The sequence below is a fragment of the Equus przewalskii genome, chromosome 1, assembly GCF_037783145.1.
Source record: "Equus przewalskii isolate Varuska chromosome 1, EquPr2, whole genome shotgun sequence".
NCBI lineage: Eukaryota > Metazoa > Chordata > Mammalia > Perissodactyla > Equidae > Equus > Equus przewalskii.
This window is the reverse complement of record NC_091831.1, coordinates 77,629,785-77,655,895: the sequence shown is the minus strand read 5'-3', so window position 1 is coordinate 77,655,895 and position 26,111 is coordinate 77,629,785. Positions and strand designations below refer to the sequence as shown.

Genomic DNA, 26,111 nt, shown 5'->3' with positions numbered 1-26,111 from the left:
ATTGTGGTTTTGATTTGCATTTCCCTGATGATTAGTGATGTTGAGCACCTGTTCATCTACCTGTTTGGCCAACTGAATATCTTCTTTGAAAAAAATGTCTATTCAGGTTCTGTGCCCATTTTTCAATTGGATTGTTTGTTTTTTTGCTATTGAGCTGTATGAGTTCTTTACATATTTTGGATCATAAGCCCTCTCAGATACATAATTTGCAAATGTTTTCTTCCATTCTGATTGCCTTTTCATTTTGTTGATGGTTTCTTTTGCTGTGCAGAAGCTTTTCAGCTTGATGCCCACTTGTTTATTTTTTATTTTGTTGCTGTGCTTTAGGTGTAATATCCAAAAAATCATTGCTAAGAACCATGTCAAGGAGCTTTTCCCCTATGTTTTCTTCTAGGAGTTTTATGGTTTCAGGCCTTGCGTTTAAGTCTTTAATTTGTTAGCATCTGGAGTGATTCTGAAAAATTATGAAGTTTAAGAACCACCAGTATAGAGGGTTTTTAAAAAATATTTCCACTATTCTCTTTGTGATTCTGGGTGTTCTGCAATATCCCAGAAAGAACTTACATCAGGATCTCTTTTATGCTTGGGGTGGTTCCTACATTCACTGCTTTGTAATGATGTATTGCAAACTGATCTACGCCAATAAGTTAGGCTCTTTGGGTGCATAGTGTTAGCCAAGGAAAATTTTTACATAAGTACATGGAAAAGTAGTAACCCATAACCTAGCTATCAGGTTATAATAAAAGCAAGTTACACTAGATTGCACCACACATGCACACAGTTATTAAACAAACAGCATTTATCAGCATGTGTGCAGAAAAAAGTTTCTATGGCCTGTTCTCTAAGCTACATGAAGTTTCAGCATTCCGATCACATCTAAAACCTACTCCAGGTAGAAGGATAATTCTTTAGAGCAATATTTCATTACTCTTATAGATGCTATTGGGCAAGTATAAATCCTTATACCTATTAGCTGGGGAAAGGATGGCAAAACTTGGATATCAGCTCTAAGGATAAAGGTTACAAATCCTGTATAACCTGTTTATGCAAAGGTGGAGAGGATCTCTGAAATACAGTATCCAATATCTTGAATTCCTGTAATTCCTCCATGGGAGCCCACTCCTAACTCTTATCATGCCATTAAACAAGCAAATAATTTCACCAATAATAACACACTTCTGATATTCACTGTGCCAAAAAGCAAAGCTTCAGGTGTTGACTGATGTCTGGGGAACAGGACAGCCTGTAGTGGCTGCCTCTGTGTGTGGCCCTTATGCTATAACGCTGGCTGACCACACCTGATTGCTGGTCCTAGCATCCATGAGGGAATGCACATGCAGCATCACACAGCATGGGATGAAGGACTTAATGTGAGTTACAGACATCAGAACAAGATTCAAAGAGGACTGCTTATAGGGTGAGAGCACTGAGGGGTAAGGAGATAAAAGGGGTGCCCACAGCACGTGGTAAGGTGGGGGCAGTGATTGCAATGGCTGACAAAGTCACTGTCCAAAAACAACCCAAGGTGTTACAACAATGACTACATCTGACAAGTGGAAACATTATAGAAGTGACAACAAATGTTATCACTAATATTTCTTGAGCATTAAACCCAGGCTCGGCAGGGTGCTAAATTCTTAATATACTTGAACTTACTCAAATTTTATAATAACTATTTGAGGGTGATGTGAAAAAAATGAGACTTGGAGGTTTCCCAAGATTATCTAGCTGGTGAGTGGAGAAGCCAGTTTATGGCATTTTATCTGTCTCTAAATCTCATGTTATTTATTTATTTATTTATTTTTAAAAAGGTGAAAAAAGAGGACAGTGATGTGGCTTAGCAAATGCACGTGTAAAAATTTTGTAGAGATTTTCGGCAGCACGAACCTGGGTATGAGTCCACAGTTTGAGGTAGCTGTCAAAAAAACCCAAAGCAAAATGAATTCAACTTTTAGCTGTGTTGCTTATAATAATGGCTCATATCTATTAAGTACTGGTCCTGGCCACGTGCCAGACCCTAGTCTAAGTACTTTATGTGTGTTAACTCGTGTTATCTTCACAACAGTCTTTCAAGGTCATCCCTTCATATGGAAGAGGGAACTGAGACTCAGGCAGGTTAAAGACCTTGCCCAGGGTTACAGCAACCAGAACAAGGTGATTAAATGGGGAGATGCCTCTGTCCTCTTCTGGCTACGCCTTGACCTTCCTTTGGGTTCAGGAAATGTATCTGTAAAAGCAAGGTGGAGGATTCTAAGTTCACAAAACTTCAGGCATTATTTACATGAGTGGTTCTCAAGCAGCGTGCACAGATTCCACCTGGGAAGTTCAATGAAATGGAGAGCTCCCATGCCCGTACTCAGAGGTGATGATTCAGAAGCAGCATTTTAAACAACTGTCTTGAGTGATTCTGATGTCAGCTTCTCCTCTGAGGATGCTCTAGAGACACCAGTTGAAGCGTTCTTCATGGCAGATCAGGATCGGCTTAAGAGGAGATATTTTTGGTACAAGGGAAAAAGAAGACTTGTCCCAAAGTCTCAGAAGAAGGGATTAAGAAGAAACCTTTCAGAAAGAGAAAGAGAGAATCACCTTTTTTCCTAAGGCTCTCACAAAAGAAGGGTTAAAAATTATGTACAATTATGGAGGGACCAGCCTGGTGGCGTAGTGGTTAAGTTTACTTGCTCCACTTTGGCGGCCTGGATCGCGGGTTTGGATCCTGGGTGCAGACCTATACCACTCATCAAGCCATGCTGTGGCGATGTCCCACATACAAAATGGAGGAAGACTGGCATAGATGTTAGCTCACGGCCAGTCTTCCTCACCAAAAAAAAAGTTATGTACAATTATGGAGGATATTAATTTTTTATTTATACACCTAGATATTACTTGTTACTTTTCTTTTTACAATTGTTTTGCTGCTTTTGTAATTATAACAGCTGTAAAAATAATAATACATCCAGTAAAAAAGACATTTTAGAAGAATGTTGTGACACTGGAAAACCGTATAATATAATTTTTTAAACTAAGAGACTTTATTTTTTTTAGAGCAATTTTAGGTTCACAGCAAAATTGAGAAGTACGGACAGTTTGCAAATACCTCCCACCCCCACATACACACACAACCTCCCCACCAGTATCGACATCTTGCATTAGCATGGCACGTTTGTTATGAACAATGAACCAACACTGACACATTATTATCAACCAAAGGCCATAGTTTACATTAAGGTTCACTCTTGGTGTTTTACAATCTATGGATTTTGACAAGTGTGTAATGACATGTATCCACCAGTACAGTATCATCCAGAATAGTTATCCTATGCTAAAAATCTCCTGTGCTCACTCATCCACCACCCTCCCTATCACTCACCACCCCCACCAGGAATCCCCAGAACCACTGATCGTTTTCCTGTCTCCACAGCTTGCCTCTTCCACACCATCATATAGTTGGAACCATATAGTATATAGCTTTTCAGATTGGCTTCTTTCACTTTGCAATATACATTTAAGGTTCTTCCATGGTTTTTCATGACTTGATAGTTTACTAATTTTTACCACTGAAAAATGTATCATTGTACGGATGTACCACAGTTTATTTATCCATTCACCTTTTGAAGGATATCTTGGTTGATTCCATGTTTTGGCAATTACGAATAAAGCTGCTATAAGTATTTGTGTGCAAGTTTTTGGGTGGATGTAAGTTTTCAACTCAATTTAGACAAATACCAAAGTGTGCAATTGCTGGATTCTTAAGAGTATATTTGGTTTCACAAGAAACTACACAGCTGTCTTCCAAAGTGGCTGTACCATTTGGCATTTCCACCAGTAATGAATGAGAGTTCCTGTTGCTCCACATCCTCATCAGCATTTGGTGTTCTCAGTGTTTTGGTTGAATCCATTCTAGTAGGTGTGTAGTGGTATGCCACTCATTGTTTTAATTTCTAATTCCCTAGTGACATATGATATTGAGCATTGTTTCATATGCTTATTGGTGATCTGTATATCATCTTTGGTGACATGTCTGTTCAGATATTTTGCCAATTTGTAAGTTGGGTTGTCCATTTTCTTATTGTTGAGTTTTAAGCATTCTTATTTTGGATAATAGTCCTTTATCAGATATGTCTTGTGCATATATTTTCCATTAGTCTGTGGCTTGTCATCTCATTCTCTTGACAGGGTCTTTTGCAGAGCAGAAGTTTTTAATATTAATAAAGTCCAACTTATCAATATTTTCTTTCATGTATCATGCCTTTGACGTTGTCTCTAAAAAGTCATCACAAACCCAAGTTTGTCTAACTTGTCTCCTGCATTATCTTCTAAGAGTTTTACAGTTTTGCATCTTATATTTAGGCCTATGATCACTTTTTTGCATGTGGATGTCTAGTTGTCCCAGCACCATTTGTTGAAAACACTATCTTTTCTCCATTGAATCAACTTTACTCCTTTGTCAAAGACCACTTGACTATATTTGTATGAGTCTATTTCTAGGCTTTTTATTTCATTCCATTTATCTATCTGTCTATTCTTTCACCAACAGCACACTGTATTGTTTACTGTAGCTTTATACTAAGTCTTGAAGTTGGGTAGTGTCAGTCCTCCAACTTTGTTCCTCTCTAATATTTTCTTGGCTATTCTGGGGTTTTTGCCACTCCATATAAACTCTAGAGTCAGTTTGTTGATATCCACAAAATAACTTGTTGAGATTTTGACTGGGATTACACTGAATCTATATATCAAGTTGGAAGAACTGACATCTTAACAATATTGTGCCGGGGTCCCGCCCCGGCGGAGTCCAGGTTCCTGAGGGATGGTCGGCGTCGGCGCGATGAGGGAGGGGGAAAATAAAGGGGATGTGAGACTTGGGTTGGTGTTAGCAAGTCCGACTTTACTGTGCACAAGTGTCGTTTATATATTTTTCAGGATTAGTACAGAAATAGTTTTACAAATATTCTCAGAGAGATAAGGAAGTAAGAAACGAGCACAAGAATATTTATTAGCATTCCATTCTATAGAGCATAAGGTTAATGATCGTCTTCTCTGCAATTAACTAGTGTTTGTTGTCTCTAAGCTAAAGGAGATAGGTACCTAGGCATCTGTTGTAATTCATGGTAAAGTTAAATCAAAGAGAGAAGGTCCAGGCCTCCAGACAGGACAGCAGCCCGTCTGGTTACATCCTGGTGGAGCCATCCCTGCCTCCCTCAATCATTTACGCCATTAGTGTAGATGGTTAATGGGAACAAAAGGCGACTCCAGGGTGTCTTATCCCCAGGGCTATCTGCATTCTCAGCGGGCAGTTAAACATCTTTACTTTTTCGCACCCTTTAGGGGGTGGAAGCATTCCTTTGTCTTTTAGATTGTAGGGCTAACGGTCCCTTAAGTACACTGCCGGAGAAAGTATCATATTGTTAGTAAAGTAAAGGGCTGAAAAGCTAAACTAAACTATATATCTTCAAGAATAAAAAAGAGAAATAAGTATACACATAACCTTGATAGAAAGCATGCATATAATTCAGAAAATATCGGGGGTGTTGGCCGGCCATCCTTCACCGAGGGGCATTCTTGCACCCCTCGGCCCTTCTACTCATCAATTATTTATTATTTTTTGCTTTTAGGAGAAAACCTCTATAACATTTTAACAGAAAGCAGAAGGTCAAGAATAATATATAGATACTTCTTGATCAACCAATTAACCAACAAACTTAGAAGGACGATGCATATGTATATTTAGACAAAGAACTGGAGGGAGAAGGAAACATTAACCAGATGGAGGCCATAAACCTAATTCGACATCTTATCTGGGCAGGATTCCTTTCTGATTGTCTCAAATGGGACTGTGTGCTCCTCCATTAATTAACTGAAAAATATCTTGAAAGTTACCTGCAGGTGGTCACATTCTCTTACTATATCTAATTTTCCCGGGAGGTAGTGCCTCCCAAGCAGCCACCCAAAGGAGTGAAAACTGGAGGTTAAGATAGGAAAAGGAATGAAGGGCAATTAGAAGCAGCACAGGTTTCAGAACTATGTGAGGGGCCGGCCGGTTATTCTTCACTAAGGGGCGACCCTGCACCCCTCAGCGTTAATCGGCTGGACCCTGTCAAACAGCCGATCAAATGATGTAGCCACGGCTCCCAGCAATATTGCTTCGTCCTACCAGCGAACATGGAATATCTCTCCATTTCTTTAGATCTTTGATTTGTTTATTCAGATTTATTTATTATTTATTTTATTTTATTATTTATTCTGAGTTTTTTCATCAGTTTTGTATCTTCATATGGATCTTGCACATATTTTGCTATATTTATATGTTTCTTTTTTTGTGCTAATGTAGGTGGTATTATGTTTTAAATTTCAAATTCCCTTCGTTCATTGGTGGTGCATAGGAAGTTGATTGACTTTTGAACATTAACCGTGTATCCTGCAAGCTTGCTATAGTCGATATTTGTTCCAGATTAATTTTTGGTCATTTCTTTGAGGTTTTTCACGTAGATGACCATGTCATTTCTTAACACAGACAGTATTATTTCTTCCTTCCAAATAGGCATACTTCTAATTTCTTTTTCTTATCTTATTGTATCAGCCAGGACTTGCAGTACAATATTAAGGAGTAGTGAGAAGAGAGGTCCTCGCTTTGCTCATGATCTTAGTGGGGAAGCTTCTACTAGTTTCTTACCAGTAAATGTGATGTCAGCTGTAGGTGTTCATAGATCTCCTTTACTAATTTGAGGAAGTGACCCTTCATTCCTAGTTTGCTGAGACACAATATAATTTTAATATAAAAAAGCAAGCATAAAGTAGTGTGTACAATTTGATTTTGACTTGGTGAAAAATGTATTTCGTATTGGAAAAAAGAGTGTAAGGGAATACACTTGTAATGCAAAGTTGTCACTTTGGCTGGAAATGGGTATTTTCTAAATTTGCCCCAATGAAACAATGTGTACTTTTTCATAACAGAAAAATAACATTATGCAAAGTGATTAAACGTTCTGGAAAGAGCGGCTTTCGGATAGAAAAAAACGATTAGAGGCTAAATATACTGGGAATCTAAGACGACCAAACTGACTTAGGAATTGCGTCATCAACAAGAATGCAAGCTCTCTGAGGGCCAGGCCTGACTGAGCGACCCCCGCAGCGTAATGAGTCAGTCACCGCTGCCTCAGCTTTGCCTATCAAATGCCATGTATTTACTTAGCATTCTGAGCATGGTTTTTGTGGATATGCAACCAGGTTTCTGTCTTTCCGCGTAGTTTTGCTCATTATTTTAGACTAGGGAGCGAGTGATGGCGAGCTATTGAGCCGTTGAAACTGAAGTGAGTTACTGAACCGAACTACTGAACCGGGAGCACCGTGACCTGACAGGTCATGAGAAGGGAGGAGGAGCGCCCCAAGTCCCCAGGTTGCCCGGCGGAGCGCGGCCGCCCAGTGCCGGCTCCGGAGCCGAGCGCACGCCCCGGCGGCGGGAAGGAGACAGCAGCGCCCCCGCCTGGCTCCTGCGCTCCCGGCCCGGGCACATCGCGCCCGCCCAGGTGCCTCGAGAGCGCACACGGCTCCCAGCGCTCCCCGTGGTTCCGTGGCTCCCGCGTCCGCGGTGTGCTAGGGCGGCGGCGACGGCGACGGGCGAGGGGCGCGGCCCCGCACTGCTTCTGCTGCCTGCTGGCTGCAGCGAGCGCGCGGACCGGCTGGAGCCGGGCTGAGCCACCGCGCCCGCGTCGCGCCGCACGCCGCGGTGGAGCTCGGGGACGGCCGGCGCGGGCGCGCACAGGCGGCGTGGGGCGGCCGGCGCGGCGCGGACCCTCAGCGGGCAGCGCCCCAACTCCCCCGGGTCGGTGGCTGCAGGCAGCTCGGCCCGTGGCCCCTCCGCCTCAAGTCTGGGAGCTCCCGGCCCCACTCTGCTGTCGCCTATGGGGATCCGAGAGTTTCCCGGCGGCGCATCCAGGGGCAAAAGCATCGCCATGTGAGTAGCACCCTGGGGTGGGTGCGCGAGCGGGCGAGCGGGTGACCGGAGCGTCGGGATGGCCCTTTTGCTGCCAGGACACCGGGTAGTCTGGGGCTCGGGAAGGCGCGGCGCGCGGCGCGCGGCGGAGCTGCTCGGGAAGTTTAAGGCGTCCTCTGCCTCGCCGCTTGCCCCAGCCTGCCCTGCCCCGAGGCGCCCAGGGCGGGCACCGGAGACGGGACCCGACGCCGAGGCTGCCGGGGGAGCTGGGGTGGGCGGCAGGCGGTGGGAGGGGGAAGCGCCCGCCCTGCGGCGGCACCTGCCCCTGGAGGGCCCGGGCTGCGCCCTTGCTGGCCCTGGGATCTGCTCTTCACCGAAATCCCCCCTTCTCTGTCCTGGCTCCCTCTCCCCGTCCACCTGCCCGCGCCCTCAGTGGCATGAGGAGGTCACCGGACGTCAGCCCCCGGAGACTGTCGGACATCAGCCCCCAGCTCCGGCAGCTCAAATACTTGGTGGTGGACGAGGCGATTAAGGAGGATCTGAAATGGTCGCGCTCGGTGGAGGACCTTACGAGCGGGCCCGTGGGGCTCACGTCCATCGAGGAGCGGATCCTGCGCATCACCGGCTACTATGGCTACCAGCCCTGGGCAGCGAGCTACAAAAGTAAGACCTCTCCATCGCCTTATTTCCTGCGTCCGCCGGTCGGTCGCCCCTACCATTGTCACGGCAGCCTCGGGGAGCCGGAGCGCACGCTGCCAAGCGTCCGCCCCCCCTTACCGCCCTGCCCGCAGATACAGACCCAGGTTTGCAACTTTTAGGAAGAGGCTTGGCGACGGAGTTCTCTAGGACCTTTGGGAATTTCTGATCCCTTCTCTTACACCCCCTCCCCCTCCCACACACACCTCTCTATCCACTTCTGCTTGCTCTTGAAGTGTCACAGTGTGGGAGACACATTGGAAACTCTGTACCCGGCACGGTGTGGCTTCCCTGCGGATCTGAAAGTGTTACTCGCCCCAAGTCGGGTCGGGCTCAGCTGGCTCAGTCAGAAACCGCAGGCTTGGCTGGCCTGGATTTTAACTCTTCAATGTGTCTCTCAGGCCCTGATGGTGGAGGACAGTTCTTGGGGCCTTCATTTTAGATCTCATTCACTCCTGGCCCCAGGTATTTATCTGCCCTCAGCGCAGAGGTTCTATATGGATCCTTCTAGATACTGGCATTTGGTTCCTGAGCCATAAATGGCTGGTGCCAGGTGGAGCAGCTGAAACTTTTCTTTGCCAGTGGGCCCCAGCGGATGGCTTTGGCAGGGCTGTGATCCATTGTACAGACATTACCTGTGTGACCAGGACTAATTTGCTGGATATTTCTTTCCGTCTCGTTGGAAGGGAAAAGTTGGCTACAGCAGACTCCAGATAGCTGTAACTGTAACCATAATTAGATGCTTCCATCACTGTTGTTTGACATAGCAAAAAGAGATTGCCATTTACCATCTCCGTCAGTATAAAAAATGGGTACTGCTTCATTCCATTTGTAATGAAGACTAACAGCTTAATGATTTTGAGATATGTTTTACCCATCGTTGCCTGAAATTGGAACATACTTTATTGGTCCTTAGGAAAAGAAAATCAGGCTTTTGTAATTTAATCGTATTCAGCTCTAAAAATATGTCTGTCTTTAGTTGTTTCCTAAAACCCTTGATTCCAAGGCAAAGGTCAGCAGTATGCTGCCAGTTAGCTGCTTACTTTTATTTTCAGGAAGAAAGATAGGATTTTAATGTTTTGTTTGCATGCCTTTACTTGTTTTTAAAGGACTGTGGTGATTGCATTTAACTTTGTGTAAGCCTTTTAAAGCTTATCTGTCTCTCCTCAAATCTTCTACTGCTAAAATTGTAGCTGATAAATTGGCTTTGGGTCATAGAAGGAAGACAAGGGACCAAGTTCTCCTTTCAGCTGAAAAGCACTGGGCATAAAATAACCAGACTGAAAACCCATTGGAAACCACTTCTCTTATGGATGAGGATAAGACACTCAATTTCTATTTCTGCTTTCTAAATTTATGGTAGGAATTTTCTGTTTTTTATTTCTGTTCTCTGCTTTCTTAATAACTAAAGACAGTGGTAAAAATTATGGCCTTCCTGGAGTGGTCTCTTTAGCTCCTGAAGTCATGCTAAGCTTTGTCTTTGTAATTCTGCTTGTGACTGCCCCAGGTGTTTTGTAGAAATTGTTACCAAGGTTTGTGACTTTGGGGGTCAGCGGGAGCTTACAGCAGAGATGACTGTGTTTGGTACAAATACCCTTTATAATTAAGGCAGGGGAAAGGCCATATGGAAAATGAGTCCCTTGTACCACCGGTGGTATTTGCAAATATCCTCTCTCTCCGGCTTCACTGAAGGAGTAAATATTAGCAGACAAGGCTGTGGTGATCGTTATCATATGAATAACATCTACTCACTCCTTCATTCCTGAGAAGATTCCTCTTTATTCTAAGGTATTTCCTTTTTACTGAAATGCTTTAGATGACAACTGACATTTTGATGAATTAATTGGATTTTAAGTTTAAATTTAGAGAAGCTAATGTTGTATTAATATAGCCAAAGAAGTTTTAGAGAGTACTTTTGCTGCTTGCCATTTCTACCCGAGTAGAAAAAAATAATAAGGAGGCTTATCCATATGCCAGTATCAGTTATTTTGTTGGTCGGTTAATAATCACGCTCAAAAGACTGGGAGAGATGGTGATTACAAAAGAAGTATTCTCATGGGCTCCAGAGCAAGCTATGGGATGCTCCAAGCCTCATGCTTGACATTCTTATGTCACCTTTCAGTCATCTTTCAAAGTGACTTATCTGTGTCTCCTCTGAAGGAGTTGCCACTGAGAGTTTCTAGACTATTCGAGAGGGAAAAGTCAGCTGCCATTGTAGCAACAGAAATTATTTGGACCACTTGTTCATTCTTATCCTCAATGTTTAGACTTTATTTTGGGCGGTTAAGACAAACGAGGTAAATGTGAACAGTGCAGAAATGATCTTTGCTCAGTGTTCTCAACCCGGTCAGTGAGATGAACAAGTTTCACTGTGCACAAGGGATGTTTTGTAAGGATTTTTTTTTTCTTGAATCCTAAAGGCCCCTGGGTCTGAGAGGGGTGGTTTGTGTGGAACATTCAACTGAAATTAAACCATAAGCCAGCAGGTAGGAAGGGTCGAGCTCCTCTTCTCAGTGGCTAAAGTCCTTTGAGCAACATTCATGTTTCTGAACCAAACTCCTGGGCAGTGTTCTCAGGCATTCCTTGGATTCCCAGCTGGGAGCGTACCCAGAACCCAGAAAGCACGTGGCCCATGGTAGATGCTCAGTAAATATTGTTGAATAAGCGAGTGGATGCTGCCTGAAATACTGACTTCTGGGGGAGAACCTTGGAGAGTACCTCTGTGGTGGTTTGTATATTTTAAGTCTTTATGCTGACTTCCTGTTTGTTTGGAATTGCTTCACTCCTTCCTTGTTCTTCTATCATAAGTGTCACTGCCATCCTTGGCTTTCTGAACCATAGACTAGACCAGAATTCTTGACGGCAAGTTTTGGTTTAGCCCAGGGTTGAGAAACTGTTGACATTTGTGCTGAATAATTCTTTATTGTCAGGGGCTATCCTGTGCGTTAGGGTGTTTAACAGCATCCCTGGCCTCTAGCACGCTTCCAACCCCCCATGTGACAATCAAAAATGATTTCAGACAATGCCAGATGACTTCTGGCAGTGTCTCTTTGGATCAGAATCCCTCATTTAGCCTCACTCCAAATTCATGCTCCAACTGAACTTTTTTCTCTTGACCGGTAGTGCTAACCCAGCAGGCCTGCCTGCCTTCCAAATTCCTGACCCTCTCCCTTCATTCTTCCCAGACCGCTTCTCAGGTTTTCATGGCGGGCCAGGTTAGAATAAACCACCTTCTGAACAGGCCTCTTGTGCCTGCAGCTTATGTGGTTCCTCACTCACTCCCTGTAAATTGATACCCTGTGGGAAGTGCTTTAGAATTCATAGCAATTTACATAGTTTATCTAATGACTTCCTTTCCCCTCCCACCTTGTACCACAGCAGAAGAGAAATGGCTGGAATATCTTCTGCTTCCCCTTTGCTTTCTTATCTCTCCGGTATAGACATCCGCTGGGGAGGAGATGGCCGTAGAAGGGAGGAGGAGGGGCAGAGATCAGGAATAAGTCAGCCATATGGTGGAGAGCCAGGCCCAGGCGTCTGACGCAGTGGGGACTGGTGGCATTTTGGCACAGGGATGATGGAAGTCGCGTATCTTGGAGATCCCAGATGGAGGCCCTTATGCAGGATGAAGGAGCATTGAAAAATGCTCACTGATTTTCACTTATTCATTTAGCAAACTTTTTGGATCATTTACTAGATGCCAGATTACAGAGATAAGGGATGGGGGAAAATGAGGCTCACTACACAGGTGTGTCTTGTCAAGAAATACCTGCATCTGGATAATAGACGCATTGTTTACATTTAGCAGAGGTGTTTTCCTTCGCAGAAAGTTTCCTTAAAGGGTGCTTTCAAAGGGTGAGCTCACAAACATTTCTCTAGTAAAGAAAGTTTTTAGGAATAGCTTTTAGGGGGTCATGTTTATTGCTTAAAATGAGGTACAACTGCCTTTTGAGTGGATTTATTAATACTAGGTGGTGCTGGGATGTTCAGATAAAAATGATTTTTTAAAAATGCTGATGGGTTTAGTTTTAAGTGGAGGGTGCTAGTCCCAAATGACCACCCCATCTCTAGCCCACTCCAGCCTGCCGTTGGGGACTTGAACCTCGGCCAGGAGCATGTGGATTACTGAGCATAACCCAGTTTGTCTGCTTGGAGGTTTTATAGTTCAGGGTCAGATAATGTAGGTCACTGAATAGCTCACCTGGTGACAAGGAAATCTCATGTTTCAGGATTCTCCAGGGTTACCATGTTCGAAAGGGTTTGCATGAGGTGAGGGGAAGGGGTTTGTGGGGAAAGACCATCTTTCTACTCTCTGTGCCATTCCAGACTCCACTGCGGGCGTAGGTTGCTGACGTCGTTAGCAGTGGTAACTGGAACAGTGGCTCATAGTGTAATTGCATTCATGGTGAGCAGCTTCCCTTTGATCCTCCCAAAATAGTAAAGGTCAGGTCAACAATTCAAAAATGACCCACTTGTAAGAGATTTATAATTTGGTTGTAAAAGTTTATTCTAGAATGGAGCTTGGCGTATGAAATACTAGATAGAAAAGATTTTAAAAGAAAAAAATGTCCGAGCATGGTGGGAGTGGGGCGAGGTGAGTTTAGAGCATGACATTTTCTAATATCTCAGAGAGTAGATTTTATTCCTGAATATGAATACATGCTAACAATTTAGTAAATAGTTTTCTGAGATTTGAAAGAGTTAAAATGCCAAACTGCTATTTTTTAAGGAAACACAGTCCTCCCACGCACACTCAGATCATTGACAGGGGGTTATAAACCTCTGCATCTGGTTGTGAAGGGCATATGGTCCATGCTCTCATCTCCAGGGAAGCAAAGTTCTCAGCTTTAAAAGAGTCTTGGGCAAGGAAATTTCTCCTGGTCCTTAGGAGTCTCTCCTGGGTCTCTTTACGAAGTGTCTAGTCTAAAACACACCCCCAGTGAGCGCCGGTCCTTTCCTTAAGGAGTTGGAAAAATTTCAGGTTAGTTGCATTGAAGAATTAATCCATATGTGTATAAGCCATTGAACTCTGAGTGTTGCTAAGGATGCTCATTTGTATTGTAGCCCTCAGTGAAAGAGGGGACAACCTCAGTTTCTTTTATGTTGTCAGGAGAATCAGAGGAAATGGAATCAGGAGGAGTGGCGTTCACATCCCAGCTTTGCACCTTTGTAGCAATATCACTGTTGGCAAGTTACTCACCTCTGTGAGCTTCTGTTTTCTTATCTATAAAATGGAGGATAATGTAACTACTATTCAGGGTTCTCAAGCGGATTAAATGAAATAATGTATATGCAGCATCCGGCCCTTCCTTGGCATCTATAAATGCTCCTTCATTTGCCTTCATTCATTTAGCAAACTTTTTGGGCGTTTACTATGTGCCTGAATATAGAGACAAGTGGTGGGAGACACAGACCTTGCCTTCAAATTTTGCAGACTAGAGGGTGAGAAAGTGAAATCTGAAGTGATGATAGGGTGTGATAAAGATTGGCTTGGGTGCTTCGAGAGCCCTTTGTCACAGTGGTGAGTGCAGTTCCGAAGCTGGAGGAGTAATAAGCTGCAGGAAGTGGGTGGAGGTGAGGTTTGCGTTCCAGGCAGAGGAACAGTATGTGCACATTTCTGTGCACATACCGTTCCTAGAAGGTAATTCAGCTTGACTGGAGCATAGTGGCACCGGAGTGTAAAAGACGAAGTGGGACCGTGAGCAGAAACTGACTCTAGTGTGTTATGCTCTAGTCCTCTGATGTGTGTCATCAGGAGGGCCACTGATGCATGTCACCTTACTCATCCGGTCCCAGTCTAAGTGTCACTTCTTCCAAGGAACCTCCCTGACCGTATTAGATCTGGTGAGGTGTCCTTGCCAGAGGCTCCCACAGTGCTGTCACTTATAATATTGTCCTGGCCAGTTGAAGTGTGTGGCTGAAACTTACAAATGAAAAGCTCTGTAAAGGCAGGGCTCATGACTGTGTCTCCAGCCCTCAGTGTGGCTCTCCGCACTTAGAACTGTAATGAATCTGTCCCCAGCTCATACACTATCTCTGGCACCTAAATCAGTAAACAGTTGTTAAATATATTAATGAAAGGCCACTTACACACACACACACACAGAGTGGCTGCTAAGCATCTACATTTCTGTGGGGTCTTCCAGGATTATCCTGCGTAAACACTTCTGATTGCCTTTCTCAGTCAAGAAATGGAACTCCCATGGGTCAGTCTCCTGAGCTCAGTCTCCTTAACTCAGCCCAAAACAGGGGCAAGCACTGTCACTCCTAGAGCTTATACCTCAGCCGGTCTCATATAAGAGTGTTTGTCTAGTTTTGATAACCTCACTTTAAAAATGATATGCAAAAATGAGCAGGGCCCAGGGAAGAAGAGACAATGGATCAGTGGTAATTGAAAATGTGTTCTACAGGCAAGATTAAAGTATTGGAGGAGGGAGAGGGAAAACAGGCATATGACTTTTCATTTGGAGAACAGTTGGGGCGGACACCTTTGGGAATGTCTTCCCAGCTCACCATGACCCCCTTAACTGCCCTGCACCATGCCGTCAGGGTGGGACTTTAGCAGCCAGAATCACGTCATCTTCCTCCTGGGCACCTTAGATCGGATCGGGGTGGACTCTTGACCCACACCAACGCAATCAGTATTTCCCTCCTAGAATTTGCGATTAAAACCAGGAGATTGTGGTCTGGTGTGGGGTGGTCTTGAGTGGAAACGCTGTGGGGGAGCTGTTCTGGCTTCTATGTGGATGGAGAGGCAGGGAAAGCTGGTCTACATAGAGAGAAGAGTCAGGCAGGTGTGCAGAGCAGCCCAGAGCGAGCCTTGGCAATTTCCAGGACTCCATGCTGCGTCCTATTTCCCTCCTGGGTCAAGGTCTTGCCACAGCTCCTCCTCCAGGCTCCAGGAGATGCCACTGTGGCAATACCACAGCCCTTTCCTAATAAGTGAGCAGAAGCTGGGTATTGTTCCATCCTACTGTAGACGCCTATCTGAATAAGATTTCTGAGCCACTTCTACTCAGGCTCATGTAGGACAAAACAGGGATATACAAACCAAAGAATTTTCCATTGGAAAGAAGAAATCACTTCTTGACTGCTGAGATAAAGAAGGAGCTTCTGTCACCGAGAGATTCAGAAAGAGGTGGACATCCAGTAACTCAGGCTGGATTAAGTATTTACTTGTCCTCTGTTAGGGACACGAAGCAGATTTTTTTTTACATGATGCCATTTGGTTCAATTCAGTGGTGAGTGTCCATTGATCAATAGAGTGATAAACTAGTTTCATTTCTTTATCTTATCTCAGAGCCTGGAAAGGGACTTGTACAAGCAGGTGCCTGATAAATTCTTTTGGTTAATATGGTGACAAGCCCTTGAACAATTGCCTAGGACGTGGGCACACATTTTTCTCTCATGCAGCTTGAGGTAACCTTAATTTAGGACAGTGTTTGAGATTGTAGGAAATAAATTGCTCCTCTCAGGTGATTTGCAGTGTAGAAGGCTAGAGGCTATTTTGGACTCCTGAGACAGAGATAGTCCATGTAATTTCTCAGAACGGTTTTCTAGTTTTGACAGATGTTTTCCGCGACATTCAGGTTTTCTCTGTCAGTCTGCTATGTATCCTCTGCAGTACGTGACTGGATAAGAATCTATTAGGAAATTATTATTATTTTCTATTTTTTGAGGAAGATCAGCCCTGAGCCAACATCTTCTGCCAATCCTCCTCTTTTTGCGGAGGAAGACTGGCCCTGAGCTAACATCTCTGCCCATCTTCTTCCACTTTGTACGTGGGACACCTGCCACAGCATGGCTTGCCAAGTGGTGCCATGTCCGCACCCAGGATCTGAACTGGTGAACCCAGGCTGCCGAAGCAGAATGTGTGCACTTAACTGTGCCACCAGGCTGGCCCTTTTTTTCTTTTTTTTTTAGGACATTATTTTTATCCTTCACCATCTACTTTGTAACAATGGAGAGTTATAAAAATTTGGGTATGTCCTTAAGGTTTTATTCAAAAGGGTCTGAAGTGGGAGCCACTGTCAAGATGGCAGTGTAGGTGGACTCTGAACTCACCTCCTGCCACAGACACAACGAATTTACAACTACTCTTGGAACAGGTGCCCCTAAGAGAGAACTAAAAACTGGATAAAATCCCGACAACAGGGACAGTGCTGACTGAGGTGGAAGAAACAGAAATTCCTTTCTGGAGAGGAAAAGCCACCTTTGAGCCTCAGTGCTTCACGGCCGGCCAGGAGCAATCCTCGGGTGCACAGGCTTCCCTGGAGGAGTGGGGGATCTGAGCAGGGGAGCATTACCACAATAAGCAGCTTTTGGACTCAGCACAGCTGAGCAAGGGTCTTAATATCTGGCTTTGCTGGCTATTAACTACAACAAGGAATCCCCCAGAAAAGCTATTGGACATAAAGGAAAAAAAGTCTGCTCTTAAAGGGCCCACACACAAATTCACTCATTTTGGAAAGCAACCTAAACTCACCAAAAAGAAAGGTGCACAGTCCTTTGGTGAAAAGAGATTCACCAGATAAGCTCCGGGTGCATCTTGGTGATAGGTGCGACCTCTCCAGGAACTGAGACATTGGTGGCAGCTATTATTGTGACCTACCACAGGTGTGCTGACACAGACGTTGGCAGACGCCGTTGGAGTTCTTCCCCCTGGCCTGTTAGCCCAGGGTCTGCCACACCCATGAGAGCACCAATTTAATCCAGCTCAGCCAGGGCAGGCAGCTGCCCTAGGGACTGACCCCATGCAACAGCAAACCCTTGGGCAACTTGTGGGCCTGCATAGGCAGGGTGGGTGCCTGGAACCTCCTCAACTGGGCATGGGTCTGCCTCTGTGGGGCAGGCTGTGTGCAAGGGGTGGGCCCGCCTTGGTGGAGTGTGTGGGGCCTCTGCAGTGGGGAGACGGGGTCCACTTCAGTGGGCCAGGGTGCACACATGGGGCAGGATTGTGTTGACTGAGTGTGTGGCCCTGTGGGCAGTTGGGCCTGACAGCTGCAGCAGACTTGTGCTTCTCAAACAGCCACATAGGGAATTGGCTCCACTTTCCAAAGCCTGAAACAATTGGGTGCTCCCATGCCTTGGGCCAGCTCACTCAGATGCAACCCTGAGAAAGCTGACAAGAGCCTTGCAGGCCAGAGGCCTACAGCAATTGTAAGCCCCTGAGCTTAGCAACCAGCCACACTGGCGGCCTACTCACTTAACAGAAAAACTCCACCAGAAATGTGCTATTAGACCTTGTGGCCACCTATGCTGGGACTCCCCATGCCCAAGAAAGTGACTGAAAGGACCATAGCAGCCACATGCAGCTGAGTGTTACAACTAGCCAACCAGGGGGACAGCCTAGCCTCCCTGGGCACCTGCAGCAAGAGCAACCCTGCCACAACCGAAGGACACGTGTAGCCCAGAGGGGACACTCCTGGAACATTTGGAATTGGTGACAAGAAGGAAGCACACTGCTGGACCTCATAAGGCATCTCTTACATAAGGCCACTTCTCCAAGTTTGGGAGATGTAGCTGACCTACCTATTACATAGATATAAGCACAGAGAAAGAGGCAAAATGAGGAGACAAAGGAATACATTCCAAGTAAGAAACAGGACGAAACACCAGAAAAAGAACTAAAAGAAACGGAAATAAACAATCTACCTGACAAAGAGTTAAAACAAATAGTCATAAGGACGCCCTCTGATCTTGGGAGAAGAATGGATGAACTCAGAGAGAATGTCAACAAAGAATTGGAAAGTATAAAAAAGAACCAATCAGAAATGAAGAATACAATACTGGAAATGAAAAATTCACTACAAGGACTCAATAGCAGAATAGATGATACAGAAGAATGGATCAGGGAGCTGGACGAAAGACTAGAGGAAATCACCAAAGCTGGACAGATAAAAGAAAAAAGAATTAAAAAGAATGAGAACAGCCTAACGGAACTCTGCGACAACATCAAGTGCACTAACATATTATAGGTGCCTCAGAAGGAGAAGAGAGAGACAAAGGGACGGAGAATCTATTTGAAGAAATAATAGCTGAAAACGCTTCTAATCCAAGAAAGAAAACAGACATTTGGGTACATGAAGCACAGAGAGCACCAAACAAGAAAAACCCAAAGAGGCCCACACCAAGACATGTTATAAGTAAACTCTTAAGAATTAAAGATAAAGAGAGAATCCTAAAAGTGGCAAGAGAAAGGCAACAAGTTACATACAAAGGAAACTCCATGAGGCTATCAGCTGACTTCTCAGCAGAAACCTTACAGGCTAGAAGAGAGTGGAACGATATATTTAAAGTGCTGAAAGGAAAAAACCTACAGACAAGAATACTCTACCTGGCAAGGTTATTGTTCAGAATGTAAGGAGAGAAAAAGAGCTTTCCAGACAACCAAAAACTAAAGGAGTTTTATCACCAAGCAACCAGCTTTACAAGAAATACTAAAGGGGCTTATTTAAGTGGAAAAGAAAAGACTGCAATATGAATAAGAAAATTGCAATTAAAAAAAGCAATAAAATCACTGGTAGAGGCAAATATACAATAAAGGTAGCAGATCAACCACCTATGAAGCTAATATGAAGGTCAAAAGACAAAAGTACTAAAATTATCTATTTCCATGGTAAGAGGGTATTGGATACACAAGCACAAAAAAAGAGGTTAAACACAACATCAGAAACATAAAATGTGGGAGGAGGGGTATAAAAGAGTAGAGCTTTTAGCAAGAGGTCAAACTAAAGAGACCATCAACTTAATATAGATTGCTATATACGTAGGTTATCATATACAAACCTCATGGTAATCACAAACCAGAACCCTATAATAGATATACAGTAAACTAAGAGAAGTGTATCACGCTGGCATAAGATACCTGAGAGGGACTTGAATTCCCCTCCTCTGTACATTTCTTTTTTAAAGAACAGCAGTGGTTTTGTTTGTTTGTTTGTGTTTGTGAGGAAGATAAGCCCTGAGTTAACATCTGTTGCCAATCTTCCTCTTGTTTTTTTTTTTCTCCTCAAAGCCCCAGTACGCAGTTGTATATCCTAGTTGTAGGTCATGCTATGTGAGATGCAGCCTCAGCATGGCTTGATGAGCGGTGCTTAGGTCCACGCACAGGATCGAAACCAGTGAACCTTGGGCCACTGAAGCAGAGCACGTGAACTTAACCCCTTGGCCATGGGGCCAGCCCCGTGTACATTTTTTTAAAATAAATTGGCCAATGAAATAGTTTGAAGACCATTTAAATGCCGTAACCCAGAACAGCAGATTTTAAGGTTTTATCCAAACTTTCACTTTGTCACCATTTTGTTTTATTAAATATGTAACATAAAACTCTTTTATAAGTTTATTTGAGTTTATGCAATGGGTATATTTTCAAAGTTACATGTAAATACAATTTATACAATTAGAATTTATTGTAAAAACACTGGGAAATCTTGGTACTGGTGCATGTGTAACTGTGTATGTTCTGTCTGTAACCTACTTGTATCTTGTGATTCTCCCAGAATACAGTGAGGAGTTTCAATGTGGTGGCTGGAAGGTGGAGGAAGGAACCCTTTCAAACTAGACCCCACTGCCACCATGATCCCTCTTGAGAAGCCAGTGGGCCAGGCTGGGGTTCAGAAAATTGCTGTGTGAAATTTCAAACACTACTCGTGAAGGGGCTCATTTGTGAATGGTTTGGAAACAGATCAAACAGTGGAACGTACTGCGAATGAATATTCATTTATCCATTAATCCCTCCTTCTGTCTATCCATCCATCCATCCAGTCACTCATTCATTCATTCAAATGTCAAATAGTTCACTGCTTCTAAAGGGCAGTAAATATACTCACTTCTAATATAAACATATACTAAATATATGGTATAGTTACTATTTCCTAGAAAATTATGTAGTGGGGAGACAAAACAGACACATATCAATCTGTCAGGTCTCATACTTGCCTTGTCTTGGGGCTATCTCCCAGAAGCATCTCACGTGTTTCTTTTTGGTGCTTCCATGACTAGATACCTTGGGGTCTTTTGGATGATCATTGAACAGCCTTACCCTAAAGTCTGTATTGTGTAAACAGTATTGTGCACAATTTTTTTATTGTCGAGCACCATAGACAGCTAGTTAGTACAGGATAGATTATTGAGCCTCAGGGAACTTCTTTTTCTCTTCCTTTGGAAACTTGAGCTCTCTTACTGTAATCAGAATTCTAATTTGTTCATTTGATGTATCCCAGACATTAAACACTTTTTCCTTTTAATGAAATCATGCAAAAACAAAGATTTTTGACTGTCTTGATAAGATTAAGCTACTAAACCAGCACATTTCTTCCCTAATGTTTTATGCTGCAGGCATTCTGTTTCTTTCCAGCTCTGAAGAAAGCCAGGCTGAGACCTGAGACATTTTCCGTCCTCTAACTAGGGGCCCGGCAGAAATAGAGTGGACCGGAAGTCAGAGGAGTTGGGATTTCCTGCACTGCCCGTTCTGTCCTGCACTTCTGCACCTTGTTTGTGCAGTGTCTCCAGTTCCTTCAGGAGAAAATTCCCACGTCCATAGAAATGCTCTTTGAAAGCTATTGTCTTGGCTGTTCAGCTTAAGAGTCATAACACTTTTTAATTCATATGGGTGTGACGGGAATGATGTTCCTAAGGGGCATTTTTACTTTTGTACATTAATAACAATCAAAACGTCCTGATTAACGGGACCGTCACTTTCTTTAATGTCGAGAATGGTACAATCTGGAGTTCTGTTCAGCATTTTCTTGCATTAGTTGATCCTGGAGCCACCTCCCCTGTGTGGGTGACTCCAAGCCTCAGGAATGTGGCTGAGCTGACATATAGGGTAAGGCTGTGTTGTTGGAGGACTGTGTCTTACTCCCTCCCTTCCTGTCTTGCTCGCCTCTTTCCTTGCCCCCGGCTTGTCTCTGTGCTGAGCACATGGAAGTCTGAGCACCCAGAGAAGGCCGTGCGTCTTTGGGACTGATGGTCCCTAATGGACAGCAAGTGACCTAGAGTCCCTCGAATCAATGCGGAGTCCTCTCTTGTTTTCTGGTTGATGTGGCTCTTTTAGGGGAGGCAGCCGGGGTCCCCTTGCCACCTGTACCTGTTAAGAGGCCAGGAGGTGATGATAGTTACCTTCTAGTGGCCTGGATCTCTTGTCCCAAAGCCTCAGCAGTGCGCTGGGAACTGCCTCATTTTCTCTGTAGAGGGGTCTGTGTTGCTTTGGCGGAAACATACTGTAAAGAAAAAACACACTGTCATTTTCCTTTACATTACACACGGTACTCTCTGAATAGTAGTTCACTTCTGCCGTGGCTGGTCACAAAAGGTGTGGTAGTTTTCCCACACCAAACAATTCTGTGACACCAGCCGGGTGTCCTATGGTTTAACTCAATTGATACTATCTACCTGGAGATAGCGTCAGATTGCATAGGCTGAGGGCTCAGTCCTGCAAGACTGCTCCCCCCATTCAGATGCCAATCACAAGCCCATGTTGTCATCTGTACTTCTGACCAACTGGCTATAAATTGGAGGTTCCCACAGCTCCCTCCTTGAGTTCAATTAATTTGCCAGAGTGGCTTATAGAATTTAGGAAAAAACTTTACTTACTAGATTGTCAGTTTATCATGCAAGGATCTAACTCAAAAGCTCGGTGGAAAGGTGCAAAGGACAAGGTATGTGGGAAGGGGCAGGGAGCTTCTGTGCCCTCTCTGGGTGTGCCACCCTCCCAGCACCTCCATGTGTCCACGGACCTGGAAGCTCTTGGAACCCCCACTTTTTGAGTTTTTATGGAACCTCCATTACGTAGGTGCGATCGATTAAATAATTGGCCATTGGTGATTGATTCAATCTCTAGTCCTTCTCCCCTGTCTGGACGGGGCGGAGACTGAAAGTTCCAGCCTTTAATCACAGTCGGTTCCCCTGGCAACCAGCCCCCATCCTTCGGGGCTTTCTAAAAATCACCCCGATAATATAAACTCAGGTGTGGTTGAAAGGGGCTCATCATGAACAACAGAAGACACCCCTTTCACTTTTATTGCTCTTATCACTTAGGAAATTCTCAGGGTTTTAGGAGCTCTGTGCCAGAAATCAGGATGAAAAACAAATATATATTTCTTATTATAAATCACAGTCTCACACACAGATATAAAAGACATTTTCGAGGCAGTTGGAGAAATTTGAATGCCTGCTGTTTATTAAATTATTTTATGGAATATTGTTGTTTTTCTTGGGCTTAATATTAGCGTGGCTGTGAGGAGAGTGTGGTTATTCTTGAGATAATGAAGTATTCAGGGATAAAGTGTCATTATATCTGCAATGTACTTTTATTTGTTTTTTTAAGATTTTATTTTTCCTTTTTCTCCCAAAGCCCCCTGGTACATAGTTGTGTATTTTTAATTGTGGGTCCTTCTAGTTGTGGCATGTGGGACGCCGCCTCAGCATGGCTTGATGAGCGGTGCCATGTCTGCACCCAGGATTCAAACTGGCGAAACCCTGGGCCGCCGAAGCAGAGGGTGCGAGCTTAACCACTCGGCCACGGGGCCAGCCCCAGCAATGTACTTTGAAGTAGTTCAGCAAAAACAAGTATAGATAGATAGATAGATAGATTGACAAACAAAATGGGGCAAAATTTTAATATTTAGGGACTCTAAATAATATACATATGTGTGCATTTTTTGGACTGTTTCCCCCATCTTTCTGTAAATGTGAACAATTTCAAAATAAAATATGTCATTGTTGCGGCCAATGGCACAGCATAGCCCAGGCCTGAAAGGAAAATACTGTATATTTGATTCAGAGTTATTGCATCAGAATTTAGCCAAAAAGCAGGGAGAATTGTGTGACCTCTGACAAGTTGTCTCAGGGAAGGTGGAGGTCCTTTACTTCAGTGGCAGCATTGGCACTGGCTTCCAGCCACACTCAGCTTTCAGTGTCATCTTCTAGGTAGGATTAGAGCCTAAGTGTTGTGGTCTGAATGTTTGCATTCCCCCAAAATTCAGCTGTTGAGACCCTAGGAGATGGGGCCTTTGGGAGGAAGGTAGGTCATGAAGTTGAGCCCTCTTGGTAGGATTAGTGCCCTTATAAGAAGAGGCCAGAGAGCTAGGTCCTTCTGTTTATTCCGTGTGAGGACACAACGAGAAGCTGGCTGTCCACAGCTGGAAGAGGGCCCTCAGCAGAACCCGACCGTGCTGGCACCCGGATCTCGGACTTCCGGCCTCCAGACTGTGAGAAATAAACGTCTGTTGTTTATCAGCCACCCAGTCTGTGGCATTCTGTGACAGCAGCCCAAACTGACTAAGACATCAAGGTAGCATCTGCCTCAGTTTCCCTCCCTTACCTCTGGCCACCTCAGTGTCTCTCAAACGTGCTCCTCACCTGGATGTGTTAATGGCATAGATTGTGGCGATGGTTTCACGGGTGTATACTTATCTCCAAACTTATCAAGTTATATACGTTTAATATGTACAGCTTTTTGTATGTCAATTATACTTCAATAAAGTGGTTTTTAATTTTAAAAAAAGACATGCTGCTTTCCTTGTAGGACATGTGTCAGGCTCCAGGATTCTTTTGATGAAAAAACCTGTTTTTCAGGGATTTAGATTTCTGGTCCATTTCTCTAAATGGTTTAACTTTGTACTTTATAGAATAAAAATATGCTTGTATTTGGGGATGATTTGCCTTACCCTGAGAGTGAACAGAGAGCATAGCATCTTAGTCTGCAAAAGAGGCTGTTTTTAAAGGATTCATTGGCCTGTGGTGCAGATTGCATTTCAAGTGCTGAGTCTCTGGAATACTAGTGTCACATCTCCTGTTATGTTTTACGTCTCTCCTGACCAACTGTCATTTACGCTTGAGCACTGTCTTTCCTCCTGGCTCCCAAGGATCAGGGCAGGGCCAGACAGGGAAGGCCACTTTCTTTTGAGAGCTGCTCCCAAGGAAATTGCTTTATCAACTGCTACCCGGGGAAGGATGGCGCTGGGGGCAAGAGGGAAAGAATCCATAAGGCTTCCAGAACTCCTTCTGCACCCTGCGTGTGGGCCAGACTATCAAAATCTCCATTTACCTTTAGCAGCTCAGAACCCTTGGCAGAATTCAGCTCATGGGGTCCCTAGACAGACATTATTATTACTCTTTGTGAACAGAGAAATGAGGCACAGAGTAATGAAGAGAGCACACAGGGATTATTTTTACCTCAAGGTGAATACGTGAGAATTGGAGGCAATATTTTAAGATATGGGGGTACCCTTGTTAAAATAGGGAAGATCTGTTAAAATAGGGAAGAGAATAAGAAAAAGGGAGACCCTTTTGGAATCCACAGTGGAAGAGAGGAAGCAGAAACGCTACAGTGTATTAAAGAGCAAGTATTCATTGAGCTGCGAGTGGGAACAATTGATTGGTCTCAGAATAAAGTATGCACAAGGTCGGAGAAAGGGTATTGAGTGGAAGGCAGGCGTGGGGTTTGAATTTCAAACAGTTTCGTGAGAAGCGTGTGTGAAGGTGCTAAAGCTGAGGGAGGAGAGAAGACAACTACTTTCTAAAGCTGCTCTGAACATTTCTGTAGTTGTCTCTGCGAATATTAGAGCTCATTTCTGTTGGATATACATCCAAGAGTAGAATTTCAGGGTTGTAGTGTTGTGGTGGACAAACTCCAAGATGATTTCTGATGATCCCCACCTCTGGTATTCAGCCCTCGAGTCATTCCCTCCCCTGGAGTGTGGGGGGGACGTGTGACTTGCTTCTAAATGATAGAATGTGGCTCATGGTGGGCTATCATCTCTGTGATTATGTTATGTTATGTGAGATTCCATCTTACCAGCAAACTCGCGTAAGATCTTCTCTCTCCCTTGCCAGCCCTGATGAAACTGTTGGCTGTATTGGGAGGCATATATGGCAAAGACCTGCAGGTGGCCTTTAATAGTTGAGGGTGGCCTCTGGCCAGCAGCCAGCAAAAACCTGAAGCTCTCAGTCCTGAACTGAGAGGCTGCCCAACAATCGTGCAAATGGAAAAAGCAAATCCTTCTCAGGTTGAGAACCAGCCCTGGCCGACATCTTGATTTCAGCCTTCTGTATAGAGGGGAGTAAAGAATAGGCTGAGGATACAATCTACCGCAAGGGTCAAGAAACGGAAGCAGGCATTAGGGCGTACCTCAGGTCTGGTCCTGTTCTGCCATTTACTAACTGGGCATCGTTGATCCAGCCTGGCCATCCCTTACCTTTTATGTTCAACGAAGGGATTTGGCAAGATTATATCCTGAATCCCCAACAGCAGAAAATTTTAATGAGTCTAAGATTCATGTACAATATTCAAGGAAATAATCTATCCTATAAATGAGAGTGTAGAGGTAAAAAAAAAATTTAAGAGGCTAAACAAATGTGTGTCCTATCTAGAAAATTAGCCCAATCTGAGCCACCTCTTCAGTTTGTAGACAGCAAAGCCCACGATTTGGCTTTCTGATACTAAGTTACTGGAAAGGGAAACACGTGGATAGAAGAGTTCCTTTTT

The 26,111-nt window shown here is 44.2% G+C and overlaps 1 protein-coding gene across 1 annotated transcript in view; it reads left to right on the top strand.

Moving 5' to 3' along the window:
* Window positions 1-7,478: 7,478 nt before the first annotated feature.
* Window positions 7,479-26,111, top strand: part of SLC35F3 (solute carrier family 35 member F3) — a 369,000-nt gene continuing 350,367 nt past the window's right edge. Inside the window, exons 1-2 of the mRNA XM_070614927.1 lie at window positions 7,479-7,948; window positions 8,361-8,590. Of these exons, the coding sequence (XP_070471028.1) occupies window positions 7,896-7,948; window positions 8,361-8,590 (283 nt within the window). The 5' untranslated portion in view covers window positions 7,479-7,895. The remainder of the gene's footprint in view (window positions 7,949-8,360; window positions 8,591-26,111) is intronic.